Below are 16,203 nucleotides of genomic sequence, written 5' to 3' on the forward strand. Positions count from 1 at the left end.
TAAATATCACTACAAAAGCTCTTAAAACTGAAATTACATCCCTAAACTGCTCCACTGAAAACTAGAAGAAATAATTGTTTTTTAATTTCCTGAACATAGCTAAAGTAAATAATTTAAGGGACAAGCAAAATCAAATGTTACTTCAAATTAGCAAAAAGTTCTCTGCTTCAATACATCTCTCTTTCATAACAAAAATACTTGTGAAGTACGGTATGAATGCTGAAAAAATCGCATGATTCAAACATGTTTTTTACCCTATTCATTATACGCAACTTTGCATAACTGAGTTGTGCCAAGAACCTAAACCTTTCCCTCCAATTTTTTTGAGAACCTTGTATTATTCCCAAGTTTTCAATATTTTTCTGCACAAGCGAAGCATAAAAACACTCCCCTTCCCCCCCCCCCACATTCACAAATAATAGCACCTATAATTATTACACACAAAAGATACTAGGCCAGGCTAGAACACAGTGCCAAAAATAAAACAGAAAATGTTTGGCCTGCAACTGGAGATTCTATTGATGGGCAACTGGTGAAAATTAAGCTTTCACATTACGAGAAAGCTTAACTTCTGTGTTTGTATCTTGAACAGCTTTCGAAAAAGAAAGTGAGCTCCACAAAAGTGAGGAAAAGGGGAAGAGATACCCTCCAGTCTGGTTTGGTGGCGAATGACCTCTCAGTGGAACAGGAGGCCCCTAGCCTCACCCTCCAACCCACCTCAGCAGAAGTGAGGAGAGCTCCCCGAGAAGAGAGGGCCTCGGTGGCCACGTTGTCCTACTCACCCCAGAGGGCAGCGGAAAGGAGGCAGGGAGAGAGCGACATTCGCGCCCACGGCCCGGCCCCGACGCAGCAGGGACCCCGGGGACTCAGGGGTGGGGGCCGGCCCCTTTCCCAGACCCTCTGGGTCTACTCACTCCGCAAGTGGCCAGCAAGAAAGCCATTCGCCAAGGCCCCCAACCTCTGTGCCTCCAGGGGAGGGAGCCAGGGGCCACTTCCAAGCACCCCTTTTTTCCTCCCCCAGTCCGTATCCCCCACAACGCAGCGAAGTCGGTCCACTCTGGTTCCGCTGCTCCCCCGGGACACCCCCCATTACTCGCTCCCACTCTTGCCCCGCCCCCCATCAGGGCCTGGGGGCCGCACCGATTGGCTGGCCCTGGCGGCTCCTGGCAAAGAAACCCCTGGCGATTGGCCATGGGTCACCTGCTGTAAAAGAGGTGAGCGGCTGATGATTGGTCATTAGGCCAATTTTGGGTGGAGAGGCGAGAGGGAGAGGGCCACTCACGCGAGGAACCGACAACAGAAGTAGCACCGGAGAGACTGGCCCCCTTCCTTCCAGCCCAGACCCAACACAGGCTGCGTCCTCACGGAGCCCGGGGCTCGCCTTGGGGGCTGTGAGCTGGGGACCAAAGCCTGCAGCAGGACCTATGCTTCGAGATGTGCAGCTGCTGCCGGCTGAGCCCACGCCCTTCTCAGGAAAGGGAGGTCACTGCTCAAGGAAGCTCTGCCTGGCTTCAGAACTTTAGCCCCAGGAATTCCCATAACGTGGCGACTGGAGAAGGACTCCTTACTGACGAAAAACTGCTCCACCTACACCCACCGACTTCTGGTTCACTATCTAAAAATCTGGCAGCTGTGTAACCAAGTTCTTCTCGCTGCTTTCGCTTACTTCCGCAAAGTTGTTTGTGTCGCGTGCAGGGCTGGGGAGAGGAGTGGAGGGGAGGAGATCTTTCATCAATAAACAGAAGCATGGGTGCCTGTTTTATTAATACAGGAAACAACGTAGGCCTGCTGTTATGCCACAGCTCCATAAGGCATGTAGGTGGCTTGTGAAGATGCTTCAAGAAACCAAATGGCATAATTTCAAATTAGATCAAAAGTTCGGATTTAGAGGACCTTAATTATCCAAAATGCAGGGAATCAAAGACATAAATGATCAACTTACTGCTCCGGAGGGCAATGCCCTTTTCTTTCTCTTACCAATTTTCCTTCTGGTTATTTATATATCTGCAACTACTAAATTCTTAGGCACCTAAGTTTTGTAGCTCTCTTGCTATCCCCTACAACTAGCATAGTGTGCACGCACAGAAGGCTCAATAAATGCTTGCTGCACCCAATGTTAAAGATACCTACAGTTTATTTAATGTAATTTTTTTTTCAAAATGCCCAGAACAAAACACAATCTCTTTTTCCCCCACACCCATCCCTCAAAACCCTGATCTTCCAGTACTCACTCTCTATATCGGTAAATGAAAATCACTACAGCCCAATCTAATCTGTAAGCCTTAAACTTGGTAATCCATGATGCCTCTCTCATTCCACCTTCAATCCATCATTTTTACCTCTTCAATACATTCTCAATTCTGTCCACCTCTTTCCATTACCACCACTCAATTATAGGTCTAGGCCTCTTGTAATAAACTTCCTGAATCTACCCTAGCTCCTCCAATTCATTCTTAACACTATAGCCACAGTAGTTGGTTTTCAAAACCAATTCATTACTCCCTTTTTACCACCTACCACATCCAATTACAGAACTTCAACTGCTCCCCAGAGTGCTTAGGATACAATTCAGTTTTTAACAGTGGCTTACAAAGTTAACTCTGCTTCTCCCCCCTAGCTCCATTTTACACCTTCCACTCCTTCATTTTCTGCATTTCACATAATGACCTTTTAAAAATTTCTTCAATGTGCCATGGACTTTCCAACCTCATAGCCTTGGCACAGGCTGTTATTTCTGTCTTTTACACTTATCTCCTTGACACCAATCCCCTTCAATTTACTACTATTCATCATCTTGTCCTCCCCACTTATGTGAATTCCTATTATGTTCTCATGGCCCCTATAACTCTCTTTTGCAAAACTTATCACAGCTATAATTTTACATGTATTTGAGTTATTCTTTTTAATTAACCTTATTGAGATAATTTACATACAATAAAACACATCCCTTTTAGATGTACAAATATATTTATCAAAATATATTTTGATAAATGTATACATACATGTAATCACAATTAGGACACAGAACATTTCTATCACCCCAAAATTTCCCTTATGCTCCTCAAGCAGTCAATCCCACCAACCACTGCTCTTTCTATTTGCATTATTCTTTCATTAATGTTTATGTACACCACTAGACTGTAAGCTTAATTACACAAGGATCTATCTGATTTGGTTCAACATTATATCGTCAGTATTTAGCCACATACGTGGCACATATTAAATGTTTAATGGATTTTCTATGTTAATAGATTCTGAAAATAAACATCAATTGTATGATAAATATCAAACAGTGATGCAGAAAATATACATTAATTTTGCCAGATGGACAAGGTCAATGTTTAGCAACTTCCACTAACACTCTTTAACATTCTCCTTTATATCTGCCTTTCTAGCAGTTTTGTGCCTGAGTAGCCAAAAGTATGTAATTCAATATTGGCTGATCCAACAGTTCTCTAGGCCAGGGGGAAAAGGCCTCCATCTCTCATTCTGTCTATATACTGTACTGTTTGACCCCATAAGAGACATAATACTTATTTATATCTTTCTTACTTACCAGGTCCTTTATTTGCTTATGTTTTATCTCCCCAACTAGACAGAAAGATCGATGGCATCATTAGTGACTTCATACTTAACAGTGTCTATCAAAGTGTCACTTTTTTTTTTTTAAAGTGTCCTCCAAATCTACCACTACCACCACCACCACCACCATCATTATCATCATCATCATGGGTCAGTCATTTCAAAATCTAATGCATTATCATTTTTGACAATATAGTGTAAATAGTAAAATTCTAGTAAGATTTTATTGGACCTGATAATTATTAGTTTTTTTTATTAATAAGGTTAAGTGTTAAGATTGGGGTAATGGCAATAGAATATATGAGTTATAATGGTCTCTTAAGACAACTGACTTTTCCTTTACTACATATACATATGTAACTCTATGTTCTAGTTACACATTTAAAGAGGCCACAGCTACAGTCCAAAGTCTTCCTGTTCATCTAGTTTCATGCTAGAGATAATGATTTGTTACATATAGTTCTCACTTTCCCAATTCTAGCATAAAGTTAGTGTGCATAAAAGATGTACTATTTAAAATAAAAAGTAAATACATGATACAAGGCAACTTGACCCATTTTCTCTCAAGAAACTAGAGGACTTCTAAGCAAAGTTGGCAACTCAAGTGGTTTTTTAAAACATCTACAAATAATTTCAGAAGAAAGTTAAGGGACCAATGCCTTAAACCCATATATAACAATGGATCTCCAATGTATGCATAAAAGAATCTTCAATACTTATCTTTAAAAATTTTTTTTATTCTTTATTTATTGTTGAGAGAGAGAGAGAGAGACAGACAGAGAGTGAGCGGTGGACAGGTAGAGAGAGAGGGGGACACAGAATCCAAAGCAGGCTCCAGGCTCAGAGCTGTCAGCACAGAGCCCAACGCGGAGCTCAAACTCACAAGCTGTGATATCATGACCTGAGCCGAAGCCGGATGCCCAACACTGAGCCACCAAGGCGCCCTTTCAATATTTATCTGTGAACTACATAACTAAGGCTTATTATTAGTGCTTTTTCTGTTTTTGTTCAAGATAAAGAAGAATACAATAGGATGAATAAGGAGTACAAAAAACAACCTGAAAAAAAAATAAAAACACTTAAGATTAAGGATGAGAGGGTCTTTCAAAAGACAATAAGTCAAGCAAAAAACAGGCCAATTTTATCTACAGCCATTAAGATGAAAAGAAAATTTTGAGAGACTCTTGAATGCTGACAAAAACTGAGGACTGATGGATGTGGGGGGGAGGGGGGGATGGGCATGGAGGAGGGCACTTTGGGGATGAGCACTGAGTGTTATGTAGAAACTAATTTGACAATAAACTATTTGTAAAAAAAAAAAAAAAAAAAAAAAAAAAAAGATGAAAAGAAAATTTTAACCAGACAGAATTCATGCACTACTTTCAAAAATATTCTGCTAGAGGGCTCAGTTATATTTACATATAAATTACATTTATATTCGTATTTGCCCTATGAATTTGCTTTGCAACTCAGGCCAAATGACTAGAACAGATAATATTAAAAGACAACTCTTGGAAGAAGGATATGCTGCTCCACTATTTGACTAGTACACAAAAGTCTCAAAACTAAAGTCAACCAATACATTTCCACATAGAAACTTTGGTCATATGGAATCAAAACATCACTTGCCATATGGCAGAAGCAGTCTATACTATCTCGTGGTCAGGGTGACCATGTTCCAAAAGTTTATTCTATTTGCAATTCTCAGTGCATTATCAAACAAAAGAATTATTTGGTTCAAGGTTAGGAATAAACACCCTTCATAAACCACACAATGGCTATGATAGTGTACTGCTTTGTTCGCCAATATATCTTTAGTATCTCCTTAATACAGGGACTGACATGTACTTAATAAATGTCTGTTAAATGAATGAAATACCAGGTATTATACTATGAAAATAGCAGTCTAAACAACTAAAAAGGCTGAAAATGTCTAGTATAGCAAGCAGAACAGAGAAAGCAGAGAGACAGTAGGCTGTTGTTTTTCTGTATGAGCCCTTTAGTACTATTTAATTTTAAAGCTTGTATTAGCTACTAGTGCCCAATTTTTAAACATAAAATACTGCATTGGTCACTTAAGTTTTTTCTGAAACAGCTTGTAGATTTCACTAAAAACACATGAGTTGCCAGGGTGCCTAGGTGGCTCAGTAAGTTGAGCATCCAATTTGGGCTCAGATCATAATCTCACGATCTGTGAGTTCAAGCCCCACGTTGGGCTCTATGCTGACAGCTCAGAGCCTGGAGCCTACTTTGTTTGGATTCTGTGTCTCTCTCTCTTTGCCCCTCCCTGAGTCATGCTTGCTCTCTTAATCTCCTTCTCTCAAAAAAAAAAAAAATTAAAAGTTACAAATGAGAACTATGTGTTTATCTCTAAAGAAAGGTGTGAGAAACACTAATGCTTTTATTTTATATACTTCTATATATTTTAAATTTTTTAGAAGCATGTCTTACTTATGTCGTTATTTTATTATAATTTCTTAAAACTTCAATCCTCATTATTTTTATTTTCTACTTTATACTAGACTGAGCTCTGTAAAGTCAGGGACAACATGTCATTTATTCACGATTATATCCTCTACAACTAGTACAGTTCATGGAACACATAAAGTGTGTGGTATTTACCAAATGCATACCTTTTTTGTATTCTCCGTATGTTCTGAATTGAACATGCACTATTTTTAGAAAATTTTAAATCTTTTTATACAGAGAAGGCAGGAAAATATATAATAAAATCTAAGAGTTCCATAAAAACACAGTTCTGATAAATTTCTGGTAGTTAAAGGAATGACTTTCAGCAGCTATAAAACTGGACCATCTGTTCTTTTTTTCCCTAATTTTTAATTTTTTAAATTTTTTTGAGAGAGAGTGTGCATGAGCAGAAGAAAAGGGAGGGAGAGAATCCCAAGCAGGCTCCATGCTGGGATTCAGGGCTCAGTCTCAACCGCTGTGAGATCGTGACCTGAGCTGAAATCAAGAGTTGATGCTTAAATGACTGAGCTACCCAGGCGCCCCTGGACCATCTGTTTTTGTTTCCTAAGAATGTAAGATAGACAGGCTACCACCTAGACAACAAAATTGAATAAAATTATGAATCCTAGAATCCAAAATACCAATTTGGGAGCCAGAGATTATCTGCCCTCAGTAAGAGTAATGACTACGGCAACCGCCCTTAGGGGAATTTTTCTTTGTTATAGGAAACCCAAGAAACTGGCTACTTCTCCATACCACTTCACCAATGGAAAAGGTGGACACATCTATATCGCAGTCATTTTCTTTGGGAAACAAAGAGTTTCAAGGGAGAAAAACAAAACGCATCTATTTTTCTACATGATACAAAAATAAAATCTAAGGTAGCAGGAGAAACACTACAATGCTAGTAAACAGATCTTTATATACTAAGAAATTGAAATGTATGTTTAAAAAGCTAATCTTCAGTGAAGTGGCTTAACACTCAAGAATAGTACTCAAAAGATTTCTATTAATTGTAGCTACCCAGTTAGACATGAGACATTACAGAAAAGAAGGTAGAATTAAGGTATCCTAATACTAGAGATTAATTTCTCAGCTACTATTCCAAATTATACCTTAAATACTAAATTTGGCAGGTATGTAATTAACTGACTAAAGTATCTAGTTTTGAAAAAAGACTTCATAATGGTTCTATACTGGCTCTATTATTTTTCCCGCTTCAATAATGATTTGCAATCTGACTACTATCACATTTCCTTTGTGTATAATGGTGTTTTACCCATAGATTCAATGGCATTTCTGATGAGGGTTCTATTCACTCTCTCTATTCTCCTCAGCCATATTCTTACACTAGGTATCATGTCCTTTCTAAGGGCTTGAGATCAAAGTCAATGGACAGTGAATGAATAGTAAAGGGCAAAAATTTAAAAATTGCAAGACAGTAGCAATGACATTCCAATTTGATAACCACCTAAGATACAGTCTACAATGGCCTACATACAGTTATACAGACAAGCACAATTACAGCCCAATTTCTTGGCCCAAACAACAATCACAGAAGCCATTTAGTATGAAAAAATTTTAAATATCAACTAATTTATAGCATAAAAGTAAAAATGTAAAGGTCTATACTACTCAATTAAACATCTACATTAAGGTTTTTAAACTGGAATCTAAAAAAGTATCTACCACAACCCCCTATGTTTTCATTTTTGATAACCTATATAAAACCTATCTAACCACAAACTGAATCATCTCAGTAACAACCTTAAATCCAGTGGTACCAACTTATTTCATTGTCCATTTTTGTTTGTGATCAACTTGGCACCAAGGACTATTACTTGTCACAGAAGAGCCTTGACTAAGAAAAAGACATATGGTGTGAAGTGAAGGTCAAATAACCTCATAGGATGTGATGTACAAATGGTTTCCCAGTAGTCAGAACAGAGAAAAGTGGCAAGATGACAGTTATCACAATCCACAGCAGTGTATGCATGTCAGACTTAAAAAGAATCTATACCCTGTCAGTACCATTTTCACATTGTAAGTAGTGACCCATTTTTACAAGCCAATATCATTCATCACATTAAATAAATGTTAATTTATATTTTATTGCTTTGTATTTTGTTTGTATTTAACTTGCAACTTTCTTTTGGATGTATAGTTAGCTCTATAAAATTTTAATTCTAAGAAGTTTATGCCTAGCTTAATGTTAACCCATATTAAATAACATGAGGGGCGCCTGGGTGGCTTAGTCGGTTAGGTATTTGACTTTTGCTTAGGTCATGATCTCGCGGTTCGTGGGTTCGAGCCCTGCGTCGGGCTCTGTGCTGACTGGCAGCTCAGAGCCTGGAGCCTATTTCAGAGTCTGTGTCTCCCTCTCTCTCTGACCCTCCCTTGCTCACACTGTCTCTCTCTCTCCTAGAAATAAATTTAAAAAAATATATATTAAAAAAAATATTAAATAACATGATATATATAACATTTTAAACACTGGAATTTTTCCCCTGCTCATGCGTGCTCTCTCTCAAGATAAACAAATAAACTTAAAGAAAACAAAAGATACCCACAGAGGAACAGGAAAACCAGGAAAAGAAAAGAGGAAAGACAGAAGGAAAGGGAAAAGGTACAACAGATCCTAGATGAATTTACAGTAAATTAGAATGAAAGGAAGAATGGAATATTTATGAATACCTTTTACATATAAGGTATATGTTAGAGATATTATAACATTTTAACAGAACTTTATTGAGGCTTTATATCTACCTTTGAAGATCAGCTAAGGATTAAAAGAAATTAAGTACTTACTACCCCACATTATACAGCCAGTTAGAGGTCAGAGCCAGGACCCAAGTCCTGATAAGCCTGGCTCTACAGATTTTCTACTATAATATAATTCTTCTTAAACCATATTCAAGTCAGACAGTGCCTGGTGGGCTAGGCACATAGGTACTAAGAGAAAAATACTACCAAAAAGATAGGTTCTCTCTCACCACATGAAACTTACAATCCCAAATGGGAGATGAATTATATAATAGTGTACTGTTAAAAGAGATAATGCATGTAAAGCCCACACAGTTTCTGACACATAAGAAATACTCAAATATTAGTTGCTACTGTTATTACTACATACCAGAATGTTATATGGGTTACATAGAAGGGGAAATTAGAGAAGAGGTTAAAGAGGTAAGAGATTACTTTTTTTTCCTCCATGTTTGGATATTTATTCAGGAACTAAATCAGCAGGTGGTTTCATGGAATAGATGTAAAGTAAGGAGAAAAAGAAATTAATGTGTACTCCTTAGAATATGGGGACATGCATAACCACTGAATTAGATATTTTTTTCCTATCTAATAAATTTGGATGGCAGAAGTATGATTAGAGCTATCTAAGTCAGGACAATGGAAAGGGGTCTTAGTAGGAGTGGCTGTTACAACTAGAGTTTGTTGTGTCAAAGATGCATGAGTTTCCCAGGGACCAGCCTGGTGAGGTAGAAGGATAATGGAATCCTTCTTAAGATGGCTACTTTCTACCACAAAGAGATCCAGTATTAAGAATTAAAAGAATGTTAAACGTTCTGCCAAAAATAGAACTGGGGTGTGAAGGGAGGCAAGTGGTTAGTCAGAGAGCAAATAACAAAATGCCTATGTCAATGAATTGTGTAGCATGAGATGTCCCAATGGGAGGATGTCCAAAGAATTCCCTGAGGAACCCCAATTTAAGAATCTAGTATTTAGGCACCTGGCACATATAAGTCATCAGTCATATAAGAGTTGGCCTGTTTTTGTTTTTTTTCCTGTAATCCCTTTTCATATCCTTTCCCTCATTCAGAAGGAAGGCCTATGAAGAAGAGAGGTGAAAAAAATGAATCCTTTCCTTCCTCCCAATACAAGTTCCTCAGTCCTCAGTTGGAGTAATCAGGAAAAGTTTGAGTTGAATAAGAAACTAACATTTTGGTACAGGGCTGAATTAGAATTTCTTAACCTAAAACAGTTTTAAAATCCAAAATAAGACTTAATCCTATAACTCTAAGTGACCAGAAAGCTATGAATATGCTCAAGCTCAAGAGGTCAAGTCAGACATGGGGAGGAAATATATGGCAGAGCTTTGGTTTCAGGAGTAGAATTCAGTGGTTCATCACTTACATATATAAAAGCCAGTGCTCATCACAAGTGCCCTCCTTAATGCCCACCTCCCCTCCAGCAACCCTCAGTTTGTTCTCTATAGTTAAGAGTCTCTTATGGTTTGCCTCCCTCTGTTTTTATTTTTTTTTCCTTCCCTTCTCATATATTCATCTGTTTTATTAAATTCCACATGAGTGAAATCATATGGTACTTATCTTTCTCTGATTTATTTTGCTTAGCATAATACATTTTAGTTCCATGCACATTGTTGCAAATGGCAAGATTTCATTCTTTCTGATAGCTGAATAATATTCCAGTGTGTGTGTGTGTGTGTGTGTGTGTGTGTGTGTGTCTTATCCATTCATTAGCTAATGGACATTTAGGCTCTTTCGATATTTGGCTACTGTTGACAGTCTGCTATAAATATTGGGGTGCATTTGCTCCTTCAAATAAGTATTTTTGTAACCTTTGGATATGTATCTAGTAGTGTAATTGTTGGGTCATAGGGTAGTTCTATTTTTAACTTTTTGAGGAACTTCCATACTGTTTCCAGAATGACTGCATGAGACTACTTTTTATTATAGTGAAGAAAGAGATGAAATGAAGAGGTAATATGTGCAATGGCTCTTGAACAACTGGAATTAACCTTCCAGAGGCAAATTTGAGGACTAGGGATGGTGAGGACATAGAGAAAGTAGCACGAGTAGAAGCCTGGAACCAGAAAAGATTTCTATGTGGAGCATCAGATACACATAGGAACAGGAGGTAGAAAGGTGGGTTGGGGTCAAATTAAAAAGAGCCAGAAATCCCCTAATAAAGCTTTACTTCATCTTACAGGCAAATCTAAATCATTACAGATTTTTCATAGTTATAGATGCCTTACGGTCATTATTAAAGGTATTCTTTTATAAGATGAAGATAATAAATTCAAGAATATTACAATGGCACCAGAAATAGAGTTAGCAAGATGCAACTTACATGGTAGTCAAAGTGAGCAGAGGCTTACGAGCGATTCTATTAAAAAGAAAAGACATTGGGGTGCCTGGCTAGCTCAGTTCGTAGAGCATCCGACTCTTGATCCCAAGGTCATGAGTTCAAACTCTATACTGGGCATGGAGCCTACTTAAAAAAAAAAAAAGGAAGGAAGGAAAAGACAAAATGCACGCGCGCGCGCACACACACACACCTGGTTTGGCAGGTTAGAAGTTGTCACTTAAAAGGACTCTCAACTTTCAAACTTCAATGGCTCAGAGAATAACACTGTCATTAACAGAAACAGAAAATGGGATAAAGAGCGGGGTTTGAAGAAGAAGGAGATGACAGGCTCAGTTTTAGCCATGTTTAGGTTGAGTTCCAGGGGGACATCTAACTGGCAAAATCCAAAAGGAAAGAGTGTAGGACTAAAACTAAATATGAAAAGATATATATGAAAAAGGGTGGGTGAGAGGTAAGGAAGAGTCACCTATACAGAAGTTTTAGCTGAATCCATGAAAATGGTAAGGGCTACTGGAGGGAGAGCAAGTCAGGTCATAGTCTCAAAGAAAACATCATACATTCACGAGTATGGGTGTAGTATTAACTCTGAGAAAGTAAGAATATTTTTCTTTGAAATATGTAAAGCAAAGAAAGAAAGTACAGGTGAAATCACTAAGAACTACTGCAGTGAGACCTTTTTCTATAAAGAAGGGAGCAGGCTATGAACACTAATAAAAAGATTTCACTGTGGGGATTTAATTGAAAATCAAGGAGTCAATAAGAAGACTGTTAAATAGAAATCCAATTACAGTTAGACAAAATTTAAATACAGCCATCTCAATTTTGTGACCTCTAATGGTACTAGAGGCAGAGAAACCAAACAATTCGATCCCTGGGGAATGGAAACCAGAATGGTACACAGCACAAAACATTAAGTTACAAGAATTTCTAAGGGTGATAGCAAAATTAGTGTTGAAGAAGCAGGCGTAAGGTCTACATGGGAGGATGACATAAGCAAAATTAGAAAGGTATTAAATGGCCAGGAAAAACAGAGTACAGCCCAGACCAAAATAAGAGAAGTTCAGAAGAAGTACAGTGGAAGAGGGTAAAGGTAAGAAAATTGTGGTCAAAGAGAAAACACTTTGAAATTGAGTATTATGGAGGCTGTGCAGCCCTCAGTAACAAGGCCAAAGCAGTATAGTGTGATGGCTAAAGGAGAGATGAAATTCAATGGAAAAAGAAGACATGTAAATGCCTTCTCCTGTGCCCATTTGTAGGAGAGATCAATGAGTGCCTACTCCATTGTGCCTATAGTACACTATATATCTTAAAGCACTTGATAAACAGCAATGGAAAAGCAACCTATATATCATCTGTTTCTTCGTTAATTCTTTCAGTTATTTCTTCATTTAACAGTTACTGAGCACTCTTTAGAATAGGTACTACTCAGGTACTGCGAGTAGAAATGGTGAGAGTAGTTGCTTTATTAGTAATCATACCTAACATTTATCAAGTTCTTGCTATAGCTAGGAATGATTCCAACAAATTGGCATTTAACTAATTCAATCATCAAAACAATTCTATAAAGGTAGGTACTTTTATTGTCTTCATTTTATAGATGAGTACAGTAGAACTCAGAGAGACTAAGTTCAATGTAAAGAGTTAAATGTAAGTGGTGGCACTGGGATACACCCAAGACATTCTGGCTCCAGAGTTCTTCACCACACTTCACTATCTCTGGGAGGAGGATTTTTACTTTTTTGCCAATCAAATTAACATTTACTTACATATTTCTAAATGTCCTATCTTCTGCGTATATTAACTTTATTTAAAAATATATATATAGATTATCTTGTACTACGTGCATTTTAAAATATCAAAGCTATCAGAGTCTAAGACAAAAATTTTTCTTTTCTTTTTGTTACTTCTTCTGAGTTAAAGCTCAGAAATTCCAAAAATGGATCAAACTTAAGGTACCTGACCTTAAGAAGTCTGCATCCTAATTGGGGAGGCTGGAGTTACACACACTTTAAAAAAATAAACCAAAAAAAAAAAAAAAAAAGAACTCAGTGAATTGTGCAACAAGTCTGGCATTCGAAGGAAAGAGATCACTTTGAGTTTAGGGGATGGGGAGGGAAAGGTCAGTTAGGAGAGGCTCCACCAAGAGGTCAGTTCTGAACTGGGCTTTAAAGAAAAGCCATGATATACAAAGACAGAGTGGAGGTAGATGGCATTTCAGAGAGAACATAATGTACAAGAATGTGGAGACCAGAATGAAAAGATGTGTTCAAAGCAAAGTAAGTAAACAGCAGCACTCTAGTAAAAAGCTGATATAGAGGTATAATGGTAGAAATGTCTAGAAAGGCAAGTTAAGAACAGATCACAGAGAGACTTGAATTGAATATCAGTCTCACCAACAACGGAGGGAATCTCATCTGCCACATTCAGGTTAACATGATTCTTAAAACATTTGTCTTCCTAATGAATCACAAATATCCTAAAACGATGCCACAGTCACTTATAAAACTGCCTAAAAGAAAGCCTTCAGAAATTATATTGTTTTTAAAAAGCATAGCTCAAAAAATAACTTACAGATCTCCTAGTTCAACTCCATATTCATTTCTTATAGTCTCTTAATAACCACATCCTTGAATAATGTTTTTTAAGCCTCTAATTGAACAGTTTCAGGTGATGGGGAGTTTCCATCTTGTAGGACTTGTGATGCCCTATATTCTACCTTGTCTGATCAAGCCAGTTCCTGGTACAGGACAAAAATCAGTAGAGAAAAAAGAGTCATAAAATGTCAAGTTTTCTACAACTCAACCCTATAAATCAAAATAATTAAAACAAAATCCTCCAATACCACAATGTAAGCTCCTTCACTTAAGAATGAACTTGGAAAACTATCTGCAGTATGGTGGAGTAAACATTTGTTGTTTTTGTCACCTACCATCTTTTTCCCTATTATGACTTTGTTTGGTAGAGACCATCTTTTATCCTATCAGCAATGTGTTTCTGGTGAAGCAGATAGCAGCACAGCTCTAGGAGTGGAGCTGGAAATTGTGATTGGTCAGGATTAAGAAAATGACTGGAGCTAAGGTAATCAGCACAAATCCTATTGGTCTTACTATGGTCCAGAAATAACAACAGCCTTCTGTGGACTTGGAGTTCCTACAGTATTTTCCTGATAGTATGTTATACATCTCAACAATGAGAGGCTGCAACCATCGTACTACTACAAAAAGAACTTATCTAAAAATAAAGGCACTCCAGAAGAAATGAAGCCTAGAAATAGAAATGGTGGATCTGTGTCCTCATGACATTGTTTAAGTGTCTATTTCAAACCACATCTCAGCTAGGTTTACTTTTTTTTAAACCAATTTGTCTTTTTTTCCCTTTTATTTTCATCCCAAAGAGCACTACCTAACACATATGGTAACTACCAAATCCAGTAACAAGAAAAGCATATCAACTTATCAGCACTTATGTATTATCATACATTATCATACATTAATGCATAATTCAGTTACACCAATACTATTTATTTTTTTAATTTGAACTGTCTTATTTCTAAATAAAAATCAGTATTTTACCCTAAAGAAAGCAGAAAAAAAGGAACATAACTTTACTAATATAACACTATCAAGCAAAGAATAAGCAACTCAGAAATAAGAAACTTTCATTATATCCTATCACAATTATTTTAAAAAACAGAAAATAAACAAACAAAAACTAATGAATGATCCAGAAGCCATGTAAAGATTCTTACTTGAAGCTGAAGAGTATGTCGAAGAATTGTTTCTTCTAAGGCATGGATCCACTTCTCTCGTTCATCAGCATCACGGGCTAAAATAAAAGATTATAAAAAGTAAACTGCTAATTTCTACGACATAGTTTCATGTTTTAAAGTAAAAATTTTAAACCTTAACACTAATAGGAGAGGTTTTAGTTGTACCATTTTCTTAATAGGTTCACCTTCCTTTCTAAACATGCAAATCAACTTGCAGCAATTTGTAACAAAGGGAATAACTATACTCATACTCAACAATAGCAAGACATGCTTTCTCACTGAGAACAACAAGAAAAGCTGGAATAATTATTAAAAAATAACTGGTTGGAGACAACAGAAAATAACAAGGTAGTAAAGAAATAACAGGCCACAGTCTAGAAGATAAACATCTAGAAGATAAGCCTTATTTTGAAGGCCACTTTTCTCCTGAGGAATCGTAAATTCCACCAGACAAATAGTAGACTGAGCAATGTACTTAAAAGCTTTGTCAGTATGTTTGGGCAGCAGCTATATGGGATCTCTATGTATTTTCTGCTCAATTTTTCTATGAACTTAGAACTGCTTTTTAAGAAATAGTCTATTAAAAAAAAAAAAAGTCTTGTCAAGCCAAAAGTTGAAAACCATGACCCACCAATGGTGAGGTCTCTAGTAACTAAGTCATGTTTCAATTATGGTGCCATAGAGCTACACTTAATAGAAGCATTAAGACTAAAATAATTAGGGGTGCCTGGGTGGCTCAGTTGGTTAAGTGTCCGACTTCAGCTCAGGTAATGATTTCACAGTTCATGGGTTCAAGCCCCGCATTGGGCTCTGTGCTCAGAGCCTGGAGCCTGTTTCAGATTCTGTCTCCCTCTCTCTCTCTGACCCTCCCCTGCTCATGCTCTCTCTCTCTCTCAGAAATAAATAAAACATTAAAAAAAAAAAAGGACCAAAACAATTAAATTAAGATAACTGCTCAGTTCTGAATGACAAAGAAAAATCTTCATGTCCAGAATGGATTAAAACAGCCCCATGTTTTAGGTACCTAGCTAGCAAAAGCAAACAAAAATCTTTTCCGTAAGAAGATAACATCATTTCAACTGCTGAATTATATCTATAAATAATTTTTTGATACAATGTCTAGCATATAAGCACAGATAACCAAGTATATAAGGAGACAAACCTACACATTAGTGAGAATCAAAAGACAATACTGGGGCACATGCTTGGCTATGATGGTTAAACATCCAGTCCTTGGTTTTGGCTCAGGTCACGACCTCACA

General features: G+C 37.3%; 1 protein-coding gene across 1 annotated transcript in view; it reads right to left on the reverse strand.

Moving 5' to 3' along the window:
• The window catches only part of OSBPL9 (oxysterol binding protein like 9), a 177,717-nt gene that overhangs the window by 60,115 nt on the left and 101,399 nt on the right, over positions 1-16,203 (reverse strand). The window contains exon 4 of the mRNA XM_039238149.1: positions 14,921-14,997. Within this exon, the coding sequence (XP_039094080.1) occupies positions 14,921-14,997 (77 nt within the window). The remainder of the gene's footprint in view (positions 1-14,920; positions 14,998-16,203) is intronic.

This window comes from Hyaena hyaena, unplaced genomic scaffold, assembly GCF_003009895.1.
Source record: "Hyaena hyaena isolate Hyena2069 unplaced genomic scaffold, ASM300989v1 scaffold_5, whole genome shotgun sequence".
NCBI lineage: Eukaryota > Metazoa > Chordata > Mammalia > Carnivora > Hyaenidae > Hyaena > Hyaena hyaena.